At 45.2% G+C, this 19,205-nt stretch overlaps 1 protein-coding gene across 3 annotated transcripts in view; it reads right to left on the bottom strand.

Moving 5' to 3' along the window:
- LOC147612046 (uncharacterized) overlaps positions 1–19,205 on the bottom strand; it is a 184,128-nt gene that overhangs the window by 111,079 nt on the left and 53,844 nt on the right. For all 3 annotated transcript variants that reach the window (XM_086783887.1, XM_086783888.1, XM_086783889.1), the window contains 2 exons: positions 15,603–15,786; positions 15,437–15,507 (listed from right to left, as the gene is read on the bottom strand). In XM_086783887.1, coding sequence (XP_086640013.1) covers positions 15,437–15,507; positions 15,603–15,786 — 255 coding nt within the window. The remainder of the gene's footprint in view (positions 1–15,436; positions 15,508–15,602; positions 15,787–19,205) is intronic.

Genomic DNA, 19,205 nt, shown 5'->3' with positions numbered 1-19,205 from the left:
AAAATTTTTCAAGAAACCTCGGGCACCAAAAACCACATCCAAAAAGGTAACACCAGCGACTTCAACTTTTTGACCATGTAAGTGGGAGATTCACAAAAAACATGCCTGAGAGATGAATGCCAAGAAGATGGTCGACAGTACCACAACGAGAATCACTAAGTGCCTTCCCAACCAAAGCTTCAATCTTTGATTGGCAGGCCTTCAAAGTCTCTTACACAAGAACCTCCTAGTTTTCCACGCTTCTCTTCTTGTACAGCAACCACAACAAATGCAAGGGGCAAGACAAGCCTCAACACAATAAAAAGCTCAAAAGGGAATACGATGAAGCCAAACACACAATCCAATCTTCTCTAGATCACCTCTCATCATTCATGCTGCAGAGCCCAGTCCTTCATAAAATTTATACAAAACAAGGCCAGCCCCAATACTATAACATGGTCTTCTTCAGATGAAAAAAATTAAATCATATTCTACTTCTGCAAATCGTCGCCCTCAGAAGCATACGAGAGAAGTTCTCTCAATGTATATTTTCTGAAAATATAAAAGCTGGCTCACAACAAACTCCACACACTTTTTTTTTAGTGGAATCATAAGTATATTAGATTTACAAGATGACTATCCAAAGTAGATAGTCCCAAAGTACATCAACTGAAGATGTCAATATAAGACATATATACATCATGATCTATTTGGTCAACCTGCATGCAATCGAAGAAAGATTGATGTAGGGAGTACCGAAAAAAAGAAAAGGCAGAAAAAACCGCATCACCAAAAACTGCATGGTTGCGAACTTTCCATAGTGTCCATAAAGCCCAGTAGCGCACCCATGAGAAGAAAAGAGAGAACTCTGGTCTGGGCAAATGAAGACCAAATAGCCAGGAAAACTGTCCAAATATCATATTTGGAAATCTAGCCCGCAGAAGCTGAATGAGAGGAAGAAAAAACTGACGAGAAGAAGGACAGCTCCAAAAAATATGAATGACTGTCTCCCTGGAAGCAGAGCATCTACGGCAAGTGGATGAGGATATATGTCTGCGTGCCAGAAACTGTCCTGAGGGAATAACAGCCAAAAGAACGCGCCATAAAAAGAGCTGTTGTCGAAGAGGAAGCTTCGACTGCCAAAGAGATCGCAATCGTCTTTTCCACCACCAAGATGACCGATGCATATGCCAGAAGAGATTTGCCCGTTCAGAAACCCAAGGCAATGGCAACAAATGTTTATAGAGACCAGCAACTGTAATATCAGATAGCCTCAAGGGATGGCATGAAGAATCAAAACAGGAGATAGTCCAATCCTGCAAGCGATCTCGAATTTCCAACAGTGGAATCGGAAAAAAAGGCTGAAGCATCTGAATTATATCATGCCAAAGACGACGATAATGAGGTCCCAAGCCATAATGTGCAGCAGCCTGTGGAAAAGAAAGAGGGGAGCCATCAGGATGGATGACATCTGCCACAGAGGTAACACCCTTTGAGTGGAGAAAATATGAACGCCGGGGTTCTTGCACCGCCAGGGGAACTGAAAATGCTTTGGACCAGTGGATGCTCTCAGCGCAGAGAGAGTTGCCTTGTAAGGGGCCGCGACCATTCCATTTTAAATTTGAAAGGACAAGCTTCCAATCAGCAAGTAAGCCAGAAATGAGAGGACAGCCCTTAATTTTGCCAGTAATGTAACCAAGAATAAAATCCCAATGAGTAGGTTGCCAATGGCCAAAAGCCGAAGTCGTCAGATGAAGTAACAAATGACGGATCATCGCTGTCCAAGGCTGAGTGCCTTCCAGAAATTGAAGCATCAGTTTACCTCTGTGGGCAAGAATATGCACCTGTAAATTAAGGATATTTAAGCCTCCATGCATTTTAGGGGTGCACAAACGATTTGCCAAAAGCAAACGTACACTCTTTTTCCCCTGCTTCGACCTCCAGAATATCTCAAAGATGGTGGACATAAATAATTTCAGCTCCCCTTTAGAAAACCTGATGAGAGGAAGGTAGAACTGAATATAGGCAACCAAGATGGATTGGAGAATCCGTAAACGAGCATGCAATGGCCATGTTGCAAGTTTCCAGTATTCCAACTTTTTCTTGAGCTTTGCCAAGACCCAATCTGTTTGTTGACGGCGAGTGACTGACCATCCCAAAGGATATCCCAAATGCCGAATCAAATGAGTGGAGTGAACTATTTCTCTTGGCCATAGAAAATTATGCCACTGTTTTGAATGCAAAGGCAACAATTTAGATTTCTGAAAATTGATTTCTAGGCTAGCCGCAAGGGCAAACAAAGAAAGAGCCTGCATCAACAAACTCCACACACACACACCGGCTCTCAGAAGACTCAAACGTTTTTTTCAAAAAAAAAACTCTCAAGGCAGTAGCTGCGCTCTCTCCATACTTGTCGATCTTTTTCAAAAATAAAAGCATCATGCTCTGCTTGTGCAACCCAGCACTCTCAGGAAACCATAACAAAAAAATCTCACGATACTTATTTACCAAAAATAAAAAGTAGCCATGATAAAATTATGCGTACAAGAGAAGTATTCAAAAAAAATCTCTAAGGAAGTGGCTATGCGTTGTGCTTTGAGGCTACTCTAAATGGTCACACAAAAGAAAACTCAACACCCTCATGAGCCTACGAGAGAAACTCCCTCAAAACATATTTTCAAAAAATAGCCCACACTGCAATTATGTGCACCCAGCAGATCTCAGAAAATATAAGCGATTTTTCCAAAAAAAAATCTCTGGGGATTTTTTGTGCTCCCTCTGCTTCTTCACGAACCCATTGGTTCTTTTATAGGCTTAGTCGAATGATGTCCTCCTTTGCTTCCTCCAGTTCCTTCTCCAATGGGACAGCCATGCAATGCTCATGCTACCACTCCTTTGCTCCTTGTGCTGCAAGCAATGGTTCTCCTCCCTCGCTTTTGGCTGCATCAACCTCCTCCTCTCTTCTGCGCAGCTTTCTAAGCTCTTTTGTGTACTCGTTGTTGCCTCCCCACGTCTTCTATTTTTTTCTTTCTTTTTAAAAAAAAAACACTTAAAGCTTAGTGCTAAAGCTTTTTGCTAAGGCTTAGTGCTTCCTTCTTTTTTTAAATAAATAGATGGCCATATGCCAAGCTCCTTCAAAGGATGCTACACAAGGTTATGTGGGCACTCTCTTGCTGGCCTTTGAATTTATCCATTTTTGCAATAAAAAAACTCCCGCTGCCAATCCTTAGAAGCACCTCCATGATGAGCCATGGGATACCTTGTCTATGACCTCGTATATGAGAAGAGAGAAAAATTGTCCACTATGCTGTTATGTAAGTGTCCATTGTGCACCCTCAACATTTTAGCTGCCAATCTTTGAGGCTCCATTGACTTTAGCATATTACCTTGATGTCAACACCATTGCACATTTGATTATTGCAGGTTAACCTTTCCCCGAGAGATATTGATCAAAGAGATACCACCCTATTTTTCTCATGCAATCATATTATGCTATATGTACAATGATGATATCATAGCTAAAAAATGCATTCTAGCTAAAACCTCACAGCAATTCCAGTATTATTTTGTGCATTCTAGACTTCACAAAACACTTAACAGCGTCTCGCATCTGCAAAAAAATCCTTGCACCAAGAAATGCATATGATTCCTCCAGTGCATGTCCCTTTTTAATTCTCACAAGTAAGAGGCGATTGGTGGCTACGTACAGCTACACACCAATGTCTTACTCCTCGATCATGAAGCAGATAGCCTCTACACCTTTGGACTAACTAAATCGTTTCCTAGAGTCTAATTTACCCATTTTTCTAGGTTTTTAAACCACATTTTGGTTTCGTTTGGAAAGCACCTACTTATTCGAGTCCACCCTACCACCCGCTTTCTAGTGGTGTATCCATTTTCTCCTTCGACTAGATCCATAAGCACAGCCTAGTTCCCATCCAATCTCGTGGATCTAGCTTGTGTTTTTTGCATGATCTAAATCAAACCGTCAGTACCACATGTTAGAATTAAAGTGATCTAGCATCCATCCTTAGTGCAAACCTTAGTGGATCCTTAGTGGCTGGACATCTAAAGCTAGGAGACTGACCTACGTAACTCGTGTCTAACTTGTCCCAGACTGGGACACACAATGGGGCCACGGCATATGATAAGTAATCATAAAAATACCTTAGATTGCTTTGTTCTAAGGTTAGAAGGCTCATTTACTAGAGTATTTGGGTGTAGGCATAGTCACAAGGGACAAGGGACAGTAACAGGGGATGGGGACGGGGACAGGGACGGGCAATGGCCATATGTAGGAAATGGGGACGGAGGAGGGAACGGCACTTAAAAAATACTTTTTTTTAAAAAGTTTTTCTACTCTACACTTATTCTACTTTGGAAGTACATCAAAATGAGCACAAATTTACACTAAAATGGTAAGCTTTTGAGTCATATTAACAAAATACGTCGATCAAAGAGTGAAGGCCTTGAGGATTGATTGTATTAAGTAGATACAAAATGAGTCATGACTCAAGAGTCTGAACTAAGCCTTAAGGAGGCATAATACATGGAAGGACAAAAAACTTAAAAAGGCTAAAGCACGGAAAGACTCAAAAGTACTAAAGTCTAGAGCTAAGTAGTAAGGTCCATGAATCATGATCCATGAATGATCATCCACATGAAGTGCTCACCTCATAGTCATGGGTAGCTTGTGCCAAAGGAACATCAAGTTCATCCTCACTGGCATGCTGTTGTTGCACCTCATCCTCTTGTTGCTCTTCTTGTTGACTCATCTCCCACTCGGTGAAGGGATCTGCCTTCTTGGTCACACTCTTGCAAAGCATTGGCAAGTTCGCGCTCACGAAGACAAGGTCATTGACACACTCTACCTCGAGTCGATTCCTCTTCCTAGAGGCAATGTGATTGTAGGTGCTCCAAAGTTGCTCCAAGCAAGAGGAGCTAACAGCCTGGCTAAGTATGCGAATGGCCAGCTGCTGTAGCTCCCGTCCATCCAAACCAGCTGCTGTAGCTCCCGTCCATCCGAGCGGCACCAACTTTGGAGCAGTCGATCTATGCATCATGACAACCATAGGAGCCATCAAATAACCTATACATGGAAAGCTGGTCCCTAATCTTGCACTTAACCGGTGCATTAGGCACAAGACGGTCCAAGATGATCCTCCACCCAACACTCACCTCCCGGTCGCTCTCCTGCTTGTTGCCTTGGAATTCTGGTTCCACCACATAAGTTGCTGCATGTAATGGAGAGTAGTAGGAATTCCACCTCCCTAGACACAAGGCATGGATCTCCTCGTATTTGTCTTCTTCAAGCAAGAAGTCTTTCAACTTCTCTATCATGCGATCCATAGCCTCATAGACCTTGCCTATGCATGGTTGCATAGCATGTACAATCCTCAATAGGTGGACTAAGGGCCTTACCATAGCATTCGTAGTCTTCACACTCTCCCACCAAGAGGCGTCATCCGCCCGTAACCTACACTCTCGGCTAGTGTTTGTACGGGACTCTTGCATGTTGACAAACTCATCGCGCTAAGGAAAAGCCCCCTCAAAGCACCACTACAATCCTTCAACCAGTACAACATGAGGAAGTTGTAGGCAAACCGGGTGTCGGATTATTTGAGGAGAGAGAGAGAGGACCTCTTGTTGAACTCGTGCCAAAGTCATTGGTGATTGAGGACAAAGGAGACCATGGTGTTGGCCTCCTCAATGAGCGGGCTGTGATCCATGGCAATGGCCCTATGTCCTTGAGGAGGTTGTTTATGCAATGAGCCATACAAAAGGACACCGTGACATGTCCATACATACCTTGGAGGATAGCTCCCTCCGCCCTATTCGAAGGCTCCCCATCCGCAACAAAGCCCAATACATGCTTAGGGCCAATGATCTCCATGATGGTAACCCACTCCGCTACAAGCACATCTGTGCTCTTCCCGGTGCCAGATGCATCATGAGATGAGATGAAGTACATCTCTCCGTGGGAATACCACGCCATGAATACTCCTCTTGCGGGTGTCGCTCCATCCATCCACAATGGGAGAGACTCCGCTCCTCTCCCATTGCCTCTCTTTGTGTTGTCGGCCGCTTGCTCTACAATGCGCTTCTCCTTCTCAAGCAATGTAGTGCGCAAGCTCTTGGAGGAGGGGAAGGGTACTAGTATGATGAAAACATGAATGATGAATCGGCGATGATCGATCACACTTACCTAGGCACTTGCAAGGCAATGTGGTCATGGAAGAAGAAGCGGACTACCGCCATATCCACCTCCTTCAACTTGGGGTTCCAATTCTTCCCAAGTGTAGATTGTCACCATGGGTCGTGCAAGGGTTGAGAGGCCGTGGAGATGGAGGGTGCCGGTGTGATGGATGGAGCAACATTCCCACTCGATGGTGAAGGTGATGGCGTACATGATGCCGATCGGCCCGATCTACCACATGACTCCATCATAGAGCCTTGAGTTCCTCTCCCCATCGTCGCGGGATCCACGGCCACTCGTGGTGTGTCCTTGCCGCTTCGACCTCCTTGTAGACGCCAAGCATGTCCAGAAGTCCTCGTCTCTTTTCGAGCATGACATTCGTGCAAAACCGCACCTCATGCCCACTCTCATGCAAGAGGTCGGCTCGCACTTTGTCGTCGCAACTCGTTCGCCGGTACGGAAAAAGCTTGCATGCCCATGGCCGAGAACGGTCTCCATGAGCGGATAGGGTGTAGTTAACCTCCTCCCATCATGTCCATCCCGTCGTCCTTCTACTGGAAGCCCCGGCACGTGAAGGCAATGCCATGATTGAAGATGACTTGTCACTTGAAAGTTGATAGCTTGAGAGAGGCAGAGAGACTGAAGACTAGAGTTCTTGTGTAATAGGCTTGGAAGTTGGAAGAGACTTGAGGGAGAGAGAGACTAGAGTGCTTGTGTGTGTGTGTGGCTTTCCGCTTGAAGCTTGACTCTTGAGCAATGAGCAATGAGACTTGAGACTTGAGACTTGAGACTTGAAGGCTTGAGCCTTGAAGGTGTGTGTGTGAGAAAGTGTGTGTGTGCGCTTGTTCTTATATAGAAAGGCAAGACGGAGAGGCAAGAGTCTTGAAGACTGGAAGAGGCAAGGCAAGAGGGCCACTATGGCCCTTGTGAGTATGGACCAAAATGGCCCAAAAAGGCCCCCAAGACGATGTCCACAACGGCCATAAAACGGTCATAAAAATGATCGTTAGACTGCGCAACTGATCCTCGCCGTCCCCCACAGGCGCCGTTCCCCACATTGTCCCTGCCCAACACCGTCCCCGTCCCCCCGTCCCTTGTGAGGGACGCCTCCAAGGGGGGCATCCGATTGTCCCCATCCGTCCCCGTTCCTGACGCGTCTCGAAACGGCGTCCCCACGTCCCATTCTCCCGTCCCCTACATCCCCTGTGACTATGGGTGTAGGTCTAGTACGTACATTCCCTTGATGTAGGCATCACCTTTTAGGTGAGTCAGGTGAGAGATGTAAGGGAGGTTGAGAGATTCAAGAGCTCTAGGCACCCTCCTCCATGGAGCGTATTTGTGTAGCACCGCAATGGCAATGTCTTCATCCACCTTTAGTGAGATGCCTGCAAGTTGGGTCATAAGACTTTGCATATAGTTAAGATGAGATGCAAGAGAAGTTATAGACTTCATATCAAGTTTAAAAAACTCAATGAGAAAACCAACCTTAGAGATCCTAGATTGAGCCCCAAATAGGATATCCAATTGATCCCATGAAGCCTTAAAAGATTCGCACCCATCCACATGGTGAACGTATGTGTCATCCAACTCGAGTTATGATTTCCTTTGTCATCTCTGGTCTCCCATGCCGGAATAGTAGCTTGGTCCCTTGGCTTCTCCTTTCCACTTGTGATGCTCCATAGGCCTTTCTTCATGAGAATGAGCTTGATGAGGGTTTGCCAAGTGTGGAAGTTTTGCTCCTTGAAGCGGAAGGTAGTATCATGTAAGGCCATTAGGGTTGAGAGAGTTGAGCAGCACACTTGAGAGCAAGTATTGAAGAGGGTTTGACTAAAATTTGAGTCACCTTGAAGATTGAAGCTCTTAGTAAATGAGAGATTTGAACTAGAATCTTGTGAAAGGCTTGGAGGAGGCTTGGATTTGATTTCGAGGAACTTGTTGGGCCTTGCAAGAGAGGCCAAGACCAACATTGAGATGGAACAAGTGAGGCTTAGAGAGAACACTTGATTAGCCAAACACAAGGTAGTATTAGTGATTATTAATCACTATTTAGAATTAAAGAAGCTTGTGGCTATGGCTGGGAGAAGACACATCTCTAATAAAGAGCTTCGTTTTCCTTACTGAGACGACTATTGGCCAAGCCCTCAGGTGAGTTCATACAGAGACCAGGCTACATGGAAATCTTTTATCTCATGCCATGAGGATTGCCATTGGTCAACTCCGAGTTTCATCCCATACCCTAGAGAGATCAAGGCCAGCAAAGCAACGAGGATACCCAAGAACGACAAGATTTGCAGATTATGCAGCAGAGAGGTGGAGTCCGAGGAGCACTATGTATGTCGATGCTCAGTCTACTATGAGATCAGAGGGGGGTACCATTGCCTTTTAGGAAAGGGGTTCGGTCCTATAAGTCGTATCATGGATTATCCAGACCAAAGATGCCTAGGCGCGTTCTTGCTGGAGCTATGACACACAGGCCTGCTCAAAGCACAGACCTCATGAGCTCGTTCAGCCCAACTCAGGATCACCCACTTCTTCCAACCCCAACATGCTAAACCTACTCCACTAGCAGATCCAGCACTTCATCAGACCAGGACAGTATCTAGGAGCATAAGCTCTCCACTTGTCATTATAGCTTTTTCTTCCCATTCTAGCTTATGAGAGTCCGCATACTTATACAAAGGCACATACCCCATGCCATATGATTTTCATTGCTCAGCTGAGGGTGTCCTCTCACCGCCTTCAGATAGAGACTAGGAGTGCAAACGATGTGAGGCTGAAAAAACAAATCAAAAAAACATGTATATTTGTATAAAACTCTGGTGTTTGTATGTCGAGTAATGATGGTTGGTTTGTACGTAGGGTAGGTGTACACCATGTTTGGTCATCAAAGTAAAGGGAGTTTGCCTAGAAATGCATCTTGGCATTTTGTATATTTATAGCATTATACATTGTATGGGTGAACATCACAAGCTCAAGTGATGATGATGTATCTTGTGAGGGGCTTCTTCGACAAGATAAGGTTTGGTGATGGCCGAGGCATGGGTTGTATTGAGGCATGACCTTTAGTTGATTAATAATGGTAACAAGGTAGTTTTTGACCATGTATTTAAGGTATTATACAAAGGCATTTGAAGGTTTTTTACTAAGGTATTCAATACCTTAAATACCATCTCCACGTTGGAGGTGACGAGAGCAAGCCGATTCTGCTAAGGAGCTGGTTGCCAGGGGATTTCAAATTGCCGAAAAGAAGCGGTCACGACTGAAATAGCAGGAGCATGGGTATAGCATGTGGAAGGTGATGCTGCCAACTGAAGAAGCAAGAAAAACATGTGAAGAAGCCGGCACCGTTGGCATCAGAGATAGCAAGAGTGGAAGATCTGGTCACCTCAAAAGATGCTCGAAGATAAACTGTTATATATAGACGTGGAAGGTGAATATACCAGAGCTTTTTGCTAGGTTTGGGGGGGAAATGCTACTGCTCTGATTACCCAAGCTCGTATAAGAGGAAACCAAGAAACCAAGCTGATGAAGATCAAGACCGTCGTAGTGACTAGGTGTGAAGACCTTCAAAGCTACCTTGATGAGGTCGTGAAGCCATCACCAAACTGGGAAAAGTAAAAAGCTGATGCATATGTGGGAGATTTGTGTGAGACAGCCTGTGGTATTGAAGACACTAGTGAGAGTGAAGATCAAGAAGGAGACCAGTCCTTTTGTTGCTACACATACAAAACCTTGATGACGCCGGTCTGTCTGAGTCTTATCTATACACATTCTCACGGGATCTTGCTCTCAAGTGGTGAAAGTTAATGTCTGAAGGCTATCTCAGATTTGCCTATCAAGCTTGATGATGGAACCATGTGTCTGAGCCCGGGCGAGGCTATCTTGTTGCGCATGTGTGATGTGAGAGTATGTTTGGGATAATGCTCTTTGAAATGGTTATGGATGTGTGGTTTTGATGAGATTATGTCTTTGTGGTTGTGCCTATTCGATTCAAAACCTTGTAAAATTCACTTAATCTCAGTGTGCGTGTGTGATGTGTGGGATGTTGTGTGAGTGCACTCTTAAAATATCCACTTATGGGCATCATATGAACTAGGTTTTGAGTTAATAAGTATTACATGTTGTATTAGGTGTGTGAGGGTAGTCAAAAGATTAACACCATGATTCTCTCTCTTGTACTAGAACCATGGCTACAACACATATCCACTTTGGGCTTTCCACACAACATTGTAGGTTCTTTCCGCACTGACTATGAATGGTTTGTTCTACTCCAATTACTAGCAGGGTTCGGTAATATTCCTATTGCTCGAGATCTTCCAAATTGGATAATCGATCCAAAAATAGAAAGGGAAGAAGATGTGGATAGTAACTGACTTTATGTGGATGTTTTGTATCTTTTGGTAAACAAAGTCATGTATCTACCTCATGGTTGTACCCAACAGTGGTTTTTTGTATAGAGTTCATAGTTACCGCGGAACGGGAACGTTCCGGGAACATCGGATGCTAGAACGGGAGCGGGAACGGGAGCGGATCGGGAACGTCGCGGAACGCCACGTCATATGACATGTCAGCATATGACACAAAAAAATGTAACTTTTTGTATACGGATAGCCAAATATGCTTCCTAATATTTGCTCCCCCAAGACATGAACATACATTTCTGCAAGCAAAACACACCCCCCCCCCAAAAAAAAAAAAATTGCGGAACGTTCCGACGTTCCGGGAACGTGCCTTCGCCCAGAACGGCGTTCCGGCGTTCCAGGAAGGCGGAACGACGTTCCGTGGTAACTATGATAGAGTTAGCTTTCCTTGCTATATATCAACAGTGTTTGTCGTCTTTGGGATGGCTATGGTGATGGGTTGGTTGTTTATCATTCTCATGGATTTATTGTGTGAGGCTAAGAGTCGCGGGTTTTTATTCCAGTCAAGTGTGTCAGTGGCTTACTTGTCAGTTAGATGTATACTTACTCAATATCTAGCCTTATACCATATCTGCTTATTTGGAATAAAAATCATTGTGAAACCTACTTGGAAGGTTTATGTTTGTTCAGAGGATTGGTCATAGTTGTTTTGGGGTTCAACAAAGAATCTTAGGGTGTTCCTCTCATATGTTCTAAGGGTTGAGGGTTGACATAAAGGAGTTGTAAAGGCAAAGACTGATTGTTGCTCGTCACCTCACAATGGCATACCGCAAGAGGCAAGGATTTGCACACTATGCATGACCAAGGAGACATAAATGAAGGAGCACTACCTATTCAAATGCCCAGTGTATCATGAGATACGGGTTGGATTTCATTCTCTTCAAGGAGGAGGTTGGCCCTCTAAGACAACCAAGATCATAGGTGTTTAGGCCTCTACTTACTAGAGCAATGTTTTCATTGAGAGGCCTTACTGAGGCTTCAAAGAAGAGGACATGACCAGCAGGATATTACTCAAACATCCATCACATACTTTTTTTAAGGCCCCTCAGCTGACTGACAGAGATTCAGCCTATGTGGCATCTGACGGGACAAAGACACCATGGATGGGACACCCAAGCTCGCCAAGCGACTGTCCCCTGAAACCTGAGACACACTAGCTCCTCGGACACCTGTAGTTATGCACAGTCCTTTCAAAGATCCATACGCTCCGGCCCCTCAAGATCTCCTCTCGTTAGCTCTTGATCCGGGAAAAACTCCAGCGCCATAAATCGGCATTGCCGCACACAATGGACCTTGCCTCCTCCTATGCTATCACAGAGGAGGAGGATCCATGATGAGCCATAGAGGAGCAGGAGGATCCAGGATGAGCCCTACTGGTTTCACTAACTTACTACTAGAGGACCGCTGTAAGTATGCGGGCCTATTTTTTGGCTCTTTTATGTTTCCATGTTATGTTTATGATCTTCAGCTTACACATGGGACATATGTAACACTTTTGGTCTTATATACCTAGTGATTCTTTAGTACACATTAATAAAATCTCTCTCTCTCTCTTTCCGAGGGGAGCCGGTAGAGTACGTCACGTCATATGTCTACTTGGGAGTTACTTTCACAAGACCGCGTTTCTCCTTGAAGGAGGCAGCAGCAGCTAGATTAGCTCGAGGGCACGCAGGGGGCACTTGAAAGGCAGTGTGCACACATACAGTTTCAAGAGCCACGCACCAAATTATGGCTATTTGATATGCTTGTCACACCGACCCTCCTGTACGGAGCTCCAATTTGGGGACCTAGTATACATCACAGATCTCAGAGAGGGACAGATGAGGGATGGAGGCAAATGGAGAGACCACTGATTATGATGATTGCCCGCATGATTCGAAGCAAATCATCAGTACCACATGAGATTGTTCGGGCTGAGCTAGGTGTCCCACCAGTAGTAACCGAGGCCCTATTCCAGGCAGTTACCTTTTTACAACGGCTATGGGAGCTCCCTCAGCAGAGGTACTCCCGATTGGCATTGACTTCATCCATACAGTTGACAGAGGATGGAGATACTCATTGTTGGTACCCTCAGATGAGATCATGGTTTGACCTACATGGTTTGCGAATAGAGGCACTACCACCCTTTCAGTACAGTTTGGATTGTCCATTTTGGGATCTCACCCGCTCAGAGCAAAACCGCGTGATCAGGATGGATATCATCACAGTGGACACAGAGAGGACATGGACTAGCCCCCTTGAGTCCTTGGGCACGAAAATGGCTCATTACAAGAGCCATTTTCTACACCTCTCACCGGATGATTTTATCACCCGCCCGGCGTACATGGATGTACACCTATCACATGGGATACGGTGTGCCATTGGACACATCCAGACCTCATCACACCAGCTGCAGATTGAGACAAGGCGATATGTGCATCAGATCGTGGATGACCGCATTTGTCAGCTATGCTACCAGGAGGTAGAGACAGAGGAACACTACATTTGCCGATGTACAGTGTATTATGAGATCCGAGGGAGATATCACTGCCTCTTCCGAGAGGGTTTTGGGCTGTTATGTAGGGTCATGGCGTTTGAGGATCAGAGATGCCTGGGATTGTTTCTACTTGAGCTCAGGAGACACAGAGAGACCCTCTTGGCAGACAGGAGGCCGAGCCATGATGTACCTAGACACAGGACCCTGACAGATTTCTTCGGCACCAGCAACCCAGCCCCCACACCTCTTGATACCTCCTCCATTGGGCCATCAGGGCACCGCCCACGCTCCTAGGGAGTCACCACTAATAGAGCAGTTATCTTATGTCGTGCTCGTCGGCCACGCCCACCAAGATCCCGACCACGGCATCCTGACCATCGCCAGATCAAAGCCATTATTGCTCGGCATCAGAGGCCCTACATCGCTTTTACGACCTCTCCATTCTAGACAGCCCCATATCAGAGATACTTGATCTAAGGAGAGGGCAACACTTCAACTTATCAGCATACATGGATCTACTTGATATACATTTTTCAGTATTTTCCAGTATTTTCCGGTATTTTCTACTCAGTATCATCTCGGAGTCTTACAGTTCTGTTCTTATAACTGTAGGACACTCAGTTTATTGTACTTTTAGTCTCATTTAGTTGTTCTCTTTGATGAGACACCAACTTCAGATGCACTCTCAGTTTTGGTCTCATAGGCCACTATGGCCTCTTAGAGACGTTGATACATCATTTCATTTCTCTCTCTCTATTGGATTGTCCATTTTTGGATCTCACCCGCTCAGAGCAAAACCGCGTGATCAGGATGGATATCATCAGAGTGGACACAGAGAGGGCATGGACTAGCCCCCTTGAGCCCTTAGGCACGAAAATGGCTCATTACAAGAGCCATTTTCTACACCTCTCACCAGATGATTTTATCACCCGCCCGGCATACATGGATGTACACCTATCACATGGGATACGTTGTGCCATTGGATAGATCCGGACCTCATCACACCAGCTATGGATTGAGACAAGGCGATATGTGCATCAAATCTTGGATGAACGCATTTGTCAACTATGCTACCAGGAGGTAGAGATAGAGGAACACTACATTTGCCAATGTACATTCTATTATGAGATCCGAGGCAGATATCACTGCCTCTTCCGAGAGGGTTTTGGGCCGTTACGCAGGGTCATGGAGTTTGAGGATCAGAGATGCCTCGGATTGTTTCTACTTGAGCTCAAGAGACACAGAGAGACCCTCTTGGCAGACAGGAGGCTGAGCCATGATGTACCTAGACACAGGACCCTGACAGATTTCTTTGACACCAACACCAGCAACCCAACCCACACACCTCCTGATACCTCCTCCATTGGGCCATCAGGGCACCGACCACGCTCCCAGGGAGTCACCACTGATAGAGCAGTTATCTTATGTCGTGCTCGTTGGCCACGCCCACTAGGATCCCGACCATGGCATCCTCACCACCGCCAGATCAGAGCCATTATTGCTCGGCATCGGAGGCGCCTACCTCACTTATACGACCTCTCCATTCTAGACAGCCCTATGGCGGAGATACTTGATCTAAGGAGAGGGCAACACTTCAACTGATCAGCATACATGGATCTACCTAATATACATTTTTCAGTATTTTCCAGTATTTTCTACTCAGTATAATCTCGGAGTCTTACAGTTCTGTTCTTATCTCATTTAGTTGTTCTCTTTGATTAGACACCAACTTCAGATGTACTCTCAGTTTTGGTCTTATAGGCCATTATGGCCTCTCGGAGACGATTGCATTTCATTTCATTTCTACTGAATAGTTTGGCAAATTCACATTATAACTAGCTGCCCCTGCAGTGGTTGTATTTTGAGGAATATGAGCTACATCTCCTGCAGCTATCAACTCTGCGCTACATAGACCCAGGAAAAAAAAGCTAAGTAACAGAAAAATGGTACCAATAAGTGTGAAGCTAGGATGGGTGAAAACTTGGTACAAACGTCTAGACACAAATGGTGCCATTACAGACCCTCTGCTGTGTACTCTATATAGCTGTATTTGGACTCTGATGAAAGAAGACATTTCTTATGTTGCAAGTCACACTAAAATTGTTTGCAGCTGTAATTCATAGAATGTTTGGTCCCACATGCCAGAACCTTTTTAGCAGCGGGTAAGCCTTTGTTCTTGGTAATGACTTGTCTATCCCTACTTTGCAAGTAAAGGCCATGCGCTCCTTGCGTCATGGTGGCAATCAGTCACCTAATGTAGTAACTTACGAGACAAAAAGACTCGCAGATAAACATCTAATTATTTTTTAACTAGATATTTAAAAATTAAGAAAAAAGAGACAAAAAGGTTCAAGTTTTGCTTACGGAGCAGTGAAATTTTTCTTGGCTAGGTTTGCTCTCTCTTTCAACAAGGATTCACACAGCTTGGTTTCCAGCTGCGCAAAGAAAAAAAAAGTTGGAAAAGATCCTGCACCGTAATGTATTCTAGTGCAAATTTTTAAATTCTAATAAACTGTTTGAAAGAGATCACCTCTGACATTGTGTGCGCCGAATACTTTGGAGCCATTTCTTGAGTATCTGTGGAGATCACTCTCTGATCAGTCAGACTCCCCTTTTTCAACTCCTCTTCAAGCATCTCTTGGTTTGGAATCAACATGATAGGCAGTCTTTGTCCCGTTGTAGCTTGCAAAAAATTCATTCCCAAGCCGCCAACACTGTCGAATTGGAGGCCCAGAAAAACATAATCAAACATTTGCAGTCTTATCACTGTCATGCACATGTTGCCGCCACTCTTCAAGTCTATTGCGCACAATGCACGACACTTATCCTCTTCTTTCGGTGTTGTATACAGGGGGTAAAACCCCATTCTCTTGTCTTGTGTACAAAGTTTTTAAAAAGGTGGGTGAACACAATCTATGGGGTGAAATTCAAAGAGTGGGGGGCCTGGATCTTTAACCACGAAGTCAAGACCCCCATAACACTTATCGGGCATGTGCACGTGCCCGTGCCTTGGGCAATTCATGTGTATATCCCAGGATCACTTTTACCAGCCTGCTCTTTTACTATGCATCAGACTGCCCAAGCACGGCTGGCAAGGGGATATGCCACCCTTGCTCACTTGGAGAGATGGTGCTTCCAGGGCCATTTCCTCCATCTAGTACCAAATGCTGGCTATTTAATACTTCGGTTTGCCTAGTGGTGTTGTATGGGGCGTCTTTCTCGCAACCAGATTTAGGGAAGGAATGGAGGAGAATGGAGAGATTGCAAATTAAGAAGCTATATATATATATATATATATATATATATATATATATATATATATATATATATATATATATATATATATATATATATGTATGTATATATGTATATATATATATATATATATATATATATATGATGGCAAAGACGAGCAAAGAGATGCATCTCCACTTGAAGTTCAAGGATGCTCAATCCTGCCAGGCATTCTTGCAGAAACGGGCCGCCCTAAGGGGCACAAAGATCTACATTGGTGATGACCTTACACAAGTAGAGCAAAGGAAAATCGGGATGATACAGGTAATGGAGGCATGCAAAGCTTGGAAATTGGTGATGACCTTACACAAGTAGAGCAAAGGAAAATCGGGATGATACAGGTAATGGAGGCATGCAAAGCTTGGAAATGGGTCATCTACCTTTCTGTCTTTCTCTCTCTATATATATATGATGGCAAAGACATGAGCAAAGAGACGCCTCTCCTCTTGAAGTTCAAGGATGCTCAATCCTACCAGGCATTCTTGCAGAAACAGGCCGCCTTAAGGGGCACAAAGATCTACATTGGGGATGACCTTACTCCACTGCAAGTGGAGCAAAGGAAAATCGGGATGATACAGGTAATGGAGGCATTCAAAGCTCGGAAGTGGGCCATGTATCGCAATGGATGCATGATCATCATGGAGCATTGCTCCAAATACAGAGCACAGGGCCTATAAGACCACATCCGGATATAGCAGTTTGGAACTGCAATGGCACTTCGTGGTCAGATGCAGGAGGTTTTGTAGAGACCTTCAGAGGGAGGGACATTATCTTTTACATGGAGACCCATCAAAGGCAGGATTGCGACTGGTTTCTTGGTAGAAGTGGACGTACATACATCGGGGGGATACCAGAGCTTGTGGAGGAGTACAAGGTCGGGAGAAGTGGCACCTATATTTACACCACATCCCAGCAGGATTCTCACTGTGGCCAAGAGCGATGAGGACGCTTGCTACATATGGATGAGTTTATGCCTACCGGGATGCAGACTAGTGCAAGTCGCGGTTTGCTACTTACCTGCAGGATTCTCACTGTGATTAAGAGAGATGAGTAGGCTTGCTACATGTAGATGAGTTTATGCCTACCGGGATGCAGACTAGTGCATATCGCAGTTTGCTACTTCCCTCCAGACTCCAGAGACATCCGCTTACTAGGGGACATCCTCTCTTGGGAGACTTTCATACCCGGATAGAGAGCCGCCAGATTCGCCTCCTTGACTTTGGGGACATCTCTCGATACATGAGCTAGACCCTGTGGATACGAGAATAGAGAGAGTATCGCAGGACCTTGGGCATTCCACCTTTTCTTAGATGGGAGCTACACATGGGCTATTCATCAACGGTATGACCAGATCGCCCTCCTCTGACTATCTAATGGGATCCCCGGTCTTGGCTCCCCATATCTATGATGTCACCATCTCAAACCCCTCCCCTTCCCCACAAAAACACTTAATGCTGATCACACTTACCTATCCTTTACCATCTCTGGCACTTTCTCCACACCACTTCCCACCAAAACCATCTCACATTACACACAAATACACTTTTATGATGACCTATATCATATATACCAAAACGATACTTATCACCACCTCTATGAGCTTGATCCACATGCCCCACTCACTACACTCACTTATCAGCTCACCACTATCATTCATGAATAAGCCAAAGCCTCTCTCCCATGTACACAATGATCCACCGCTAAACCTCCCTGTGGATCCATGCCCCAAAATAGTTGGTATGATGATGAGTGTCACGGCTACTCGCCTTCACCTCTTGCAAGAGCAAGCAATGGGGCAAATGACGAAGCGCAAAGCCGAACATATTTTTTGCCCGCCTTACTCGCAAGAGAAGGCTTTCCTAGCCAAACACAAGGAAGAACCCTACCAACTTTTTTTGAGCACGGATAGCATTGAGGCATGGTGCAAGCTCCTTCAGCACAAGTCAGCCACACCCATCACGGATCCTCTCACCTGGCACACGTATGCAGAAAACCTTTACCAAATACACACTCAACCACCACTCGACCCACCAAATACCTGTCGCCACACCTTATCCACCGTCTTCTATGTTTCTAACATCACTAAAGCCATACACAGACTCTGAAATGGTAAAGCCCCAAGACACCAAGAGAATTTACTTGCTGAGTGGATTGCACGTGCAGGCAATACACTTGCCTCATTGCTAGCACACATGTTTAACATAGCCCTATGTCACGGTTCCCCACCTTCCTCGTCTAGTAATGCCGTTACTCCTATCTACAAGACGGGGGACCCATTCAATCTCAACAACTATATGACTATCATGATTGGTCATATATTGCCTAAACTCTATGGATCTGTTCTAGAGTCAAAGATCAGCTCCCTAGCAGAGAGGGATGATGTTGGCGATGATAAGGGTTGATGGTGAACACATGAGGAAAGGGGAGCGTGGATGGTGACAATGATGAGAAGGGTATGAAATCGGCATGAGAGTGTACAAGGAGGCAGGCGTTTGCAGAGGTGATGATGTTGATGATGGAAGTGCCGAGAATGATGGCGAGGTGAATGATTATGGAGAAGGAGGTGGTTATGCAGAGGTAAGAGTGTGCGAGGCCAAGGATGCAGCCAGGAACAGCCCACCTGTGGTGCAGTGGGAGAAAAAGCAAGCGGGGTGTGGCGGCTGTTGGAGCAACCACATGGAGGCTGATTTGGAAGTTGTTTGGTCGGAAAGAGAAAGAGTCTAGCTGCCGAGGAGAAAGAGGAACGATGGCACCAGTTGTCGAAGCGAGAGGACTAGAGGTGCCGCATTGTGGATAGGAGAGAGGGTAGATGTGCACTTTTGTCGAAGAGAGAGGAGGG

This window comes from Cibotium barometz, chromosome 46 (genome assembly GCF_041138505.1).
Source record: "Cibotium barometz isolate CiBa-2024 chromosome 46, ASM4113850v1, whole genome shotgun sequence".
Classification (NCBI taxonomy): domain Eukaryota; kingdom Viridiplantae; phylum Streptophyta; class Polypodiopsida; order Cyatheales; family Cibotiaceae; genus Cibotium; species Cibotium barometz.
The sequence above is the reverse complement of the archived record's forward strand: the minus strand, read 5'-3'. Positions and strand labels throughout refer to the sequence as shown.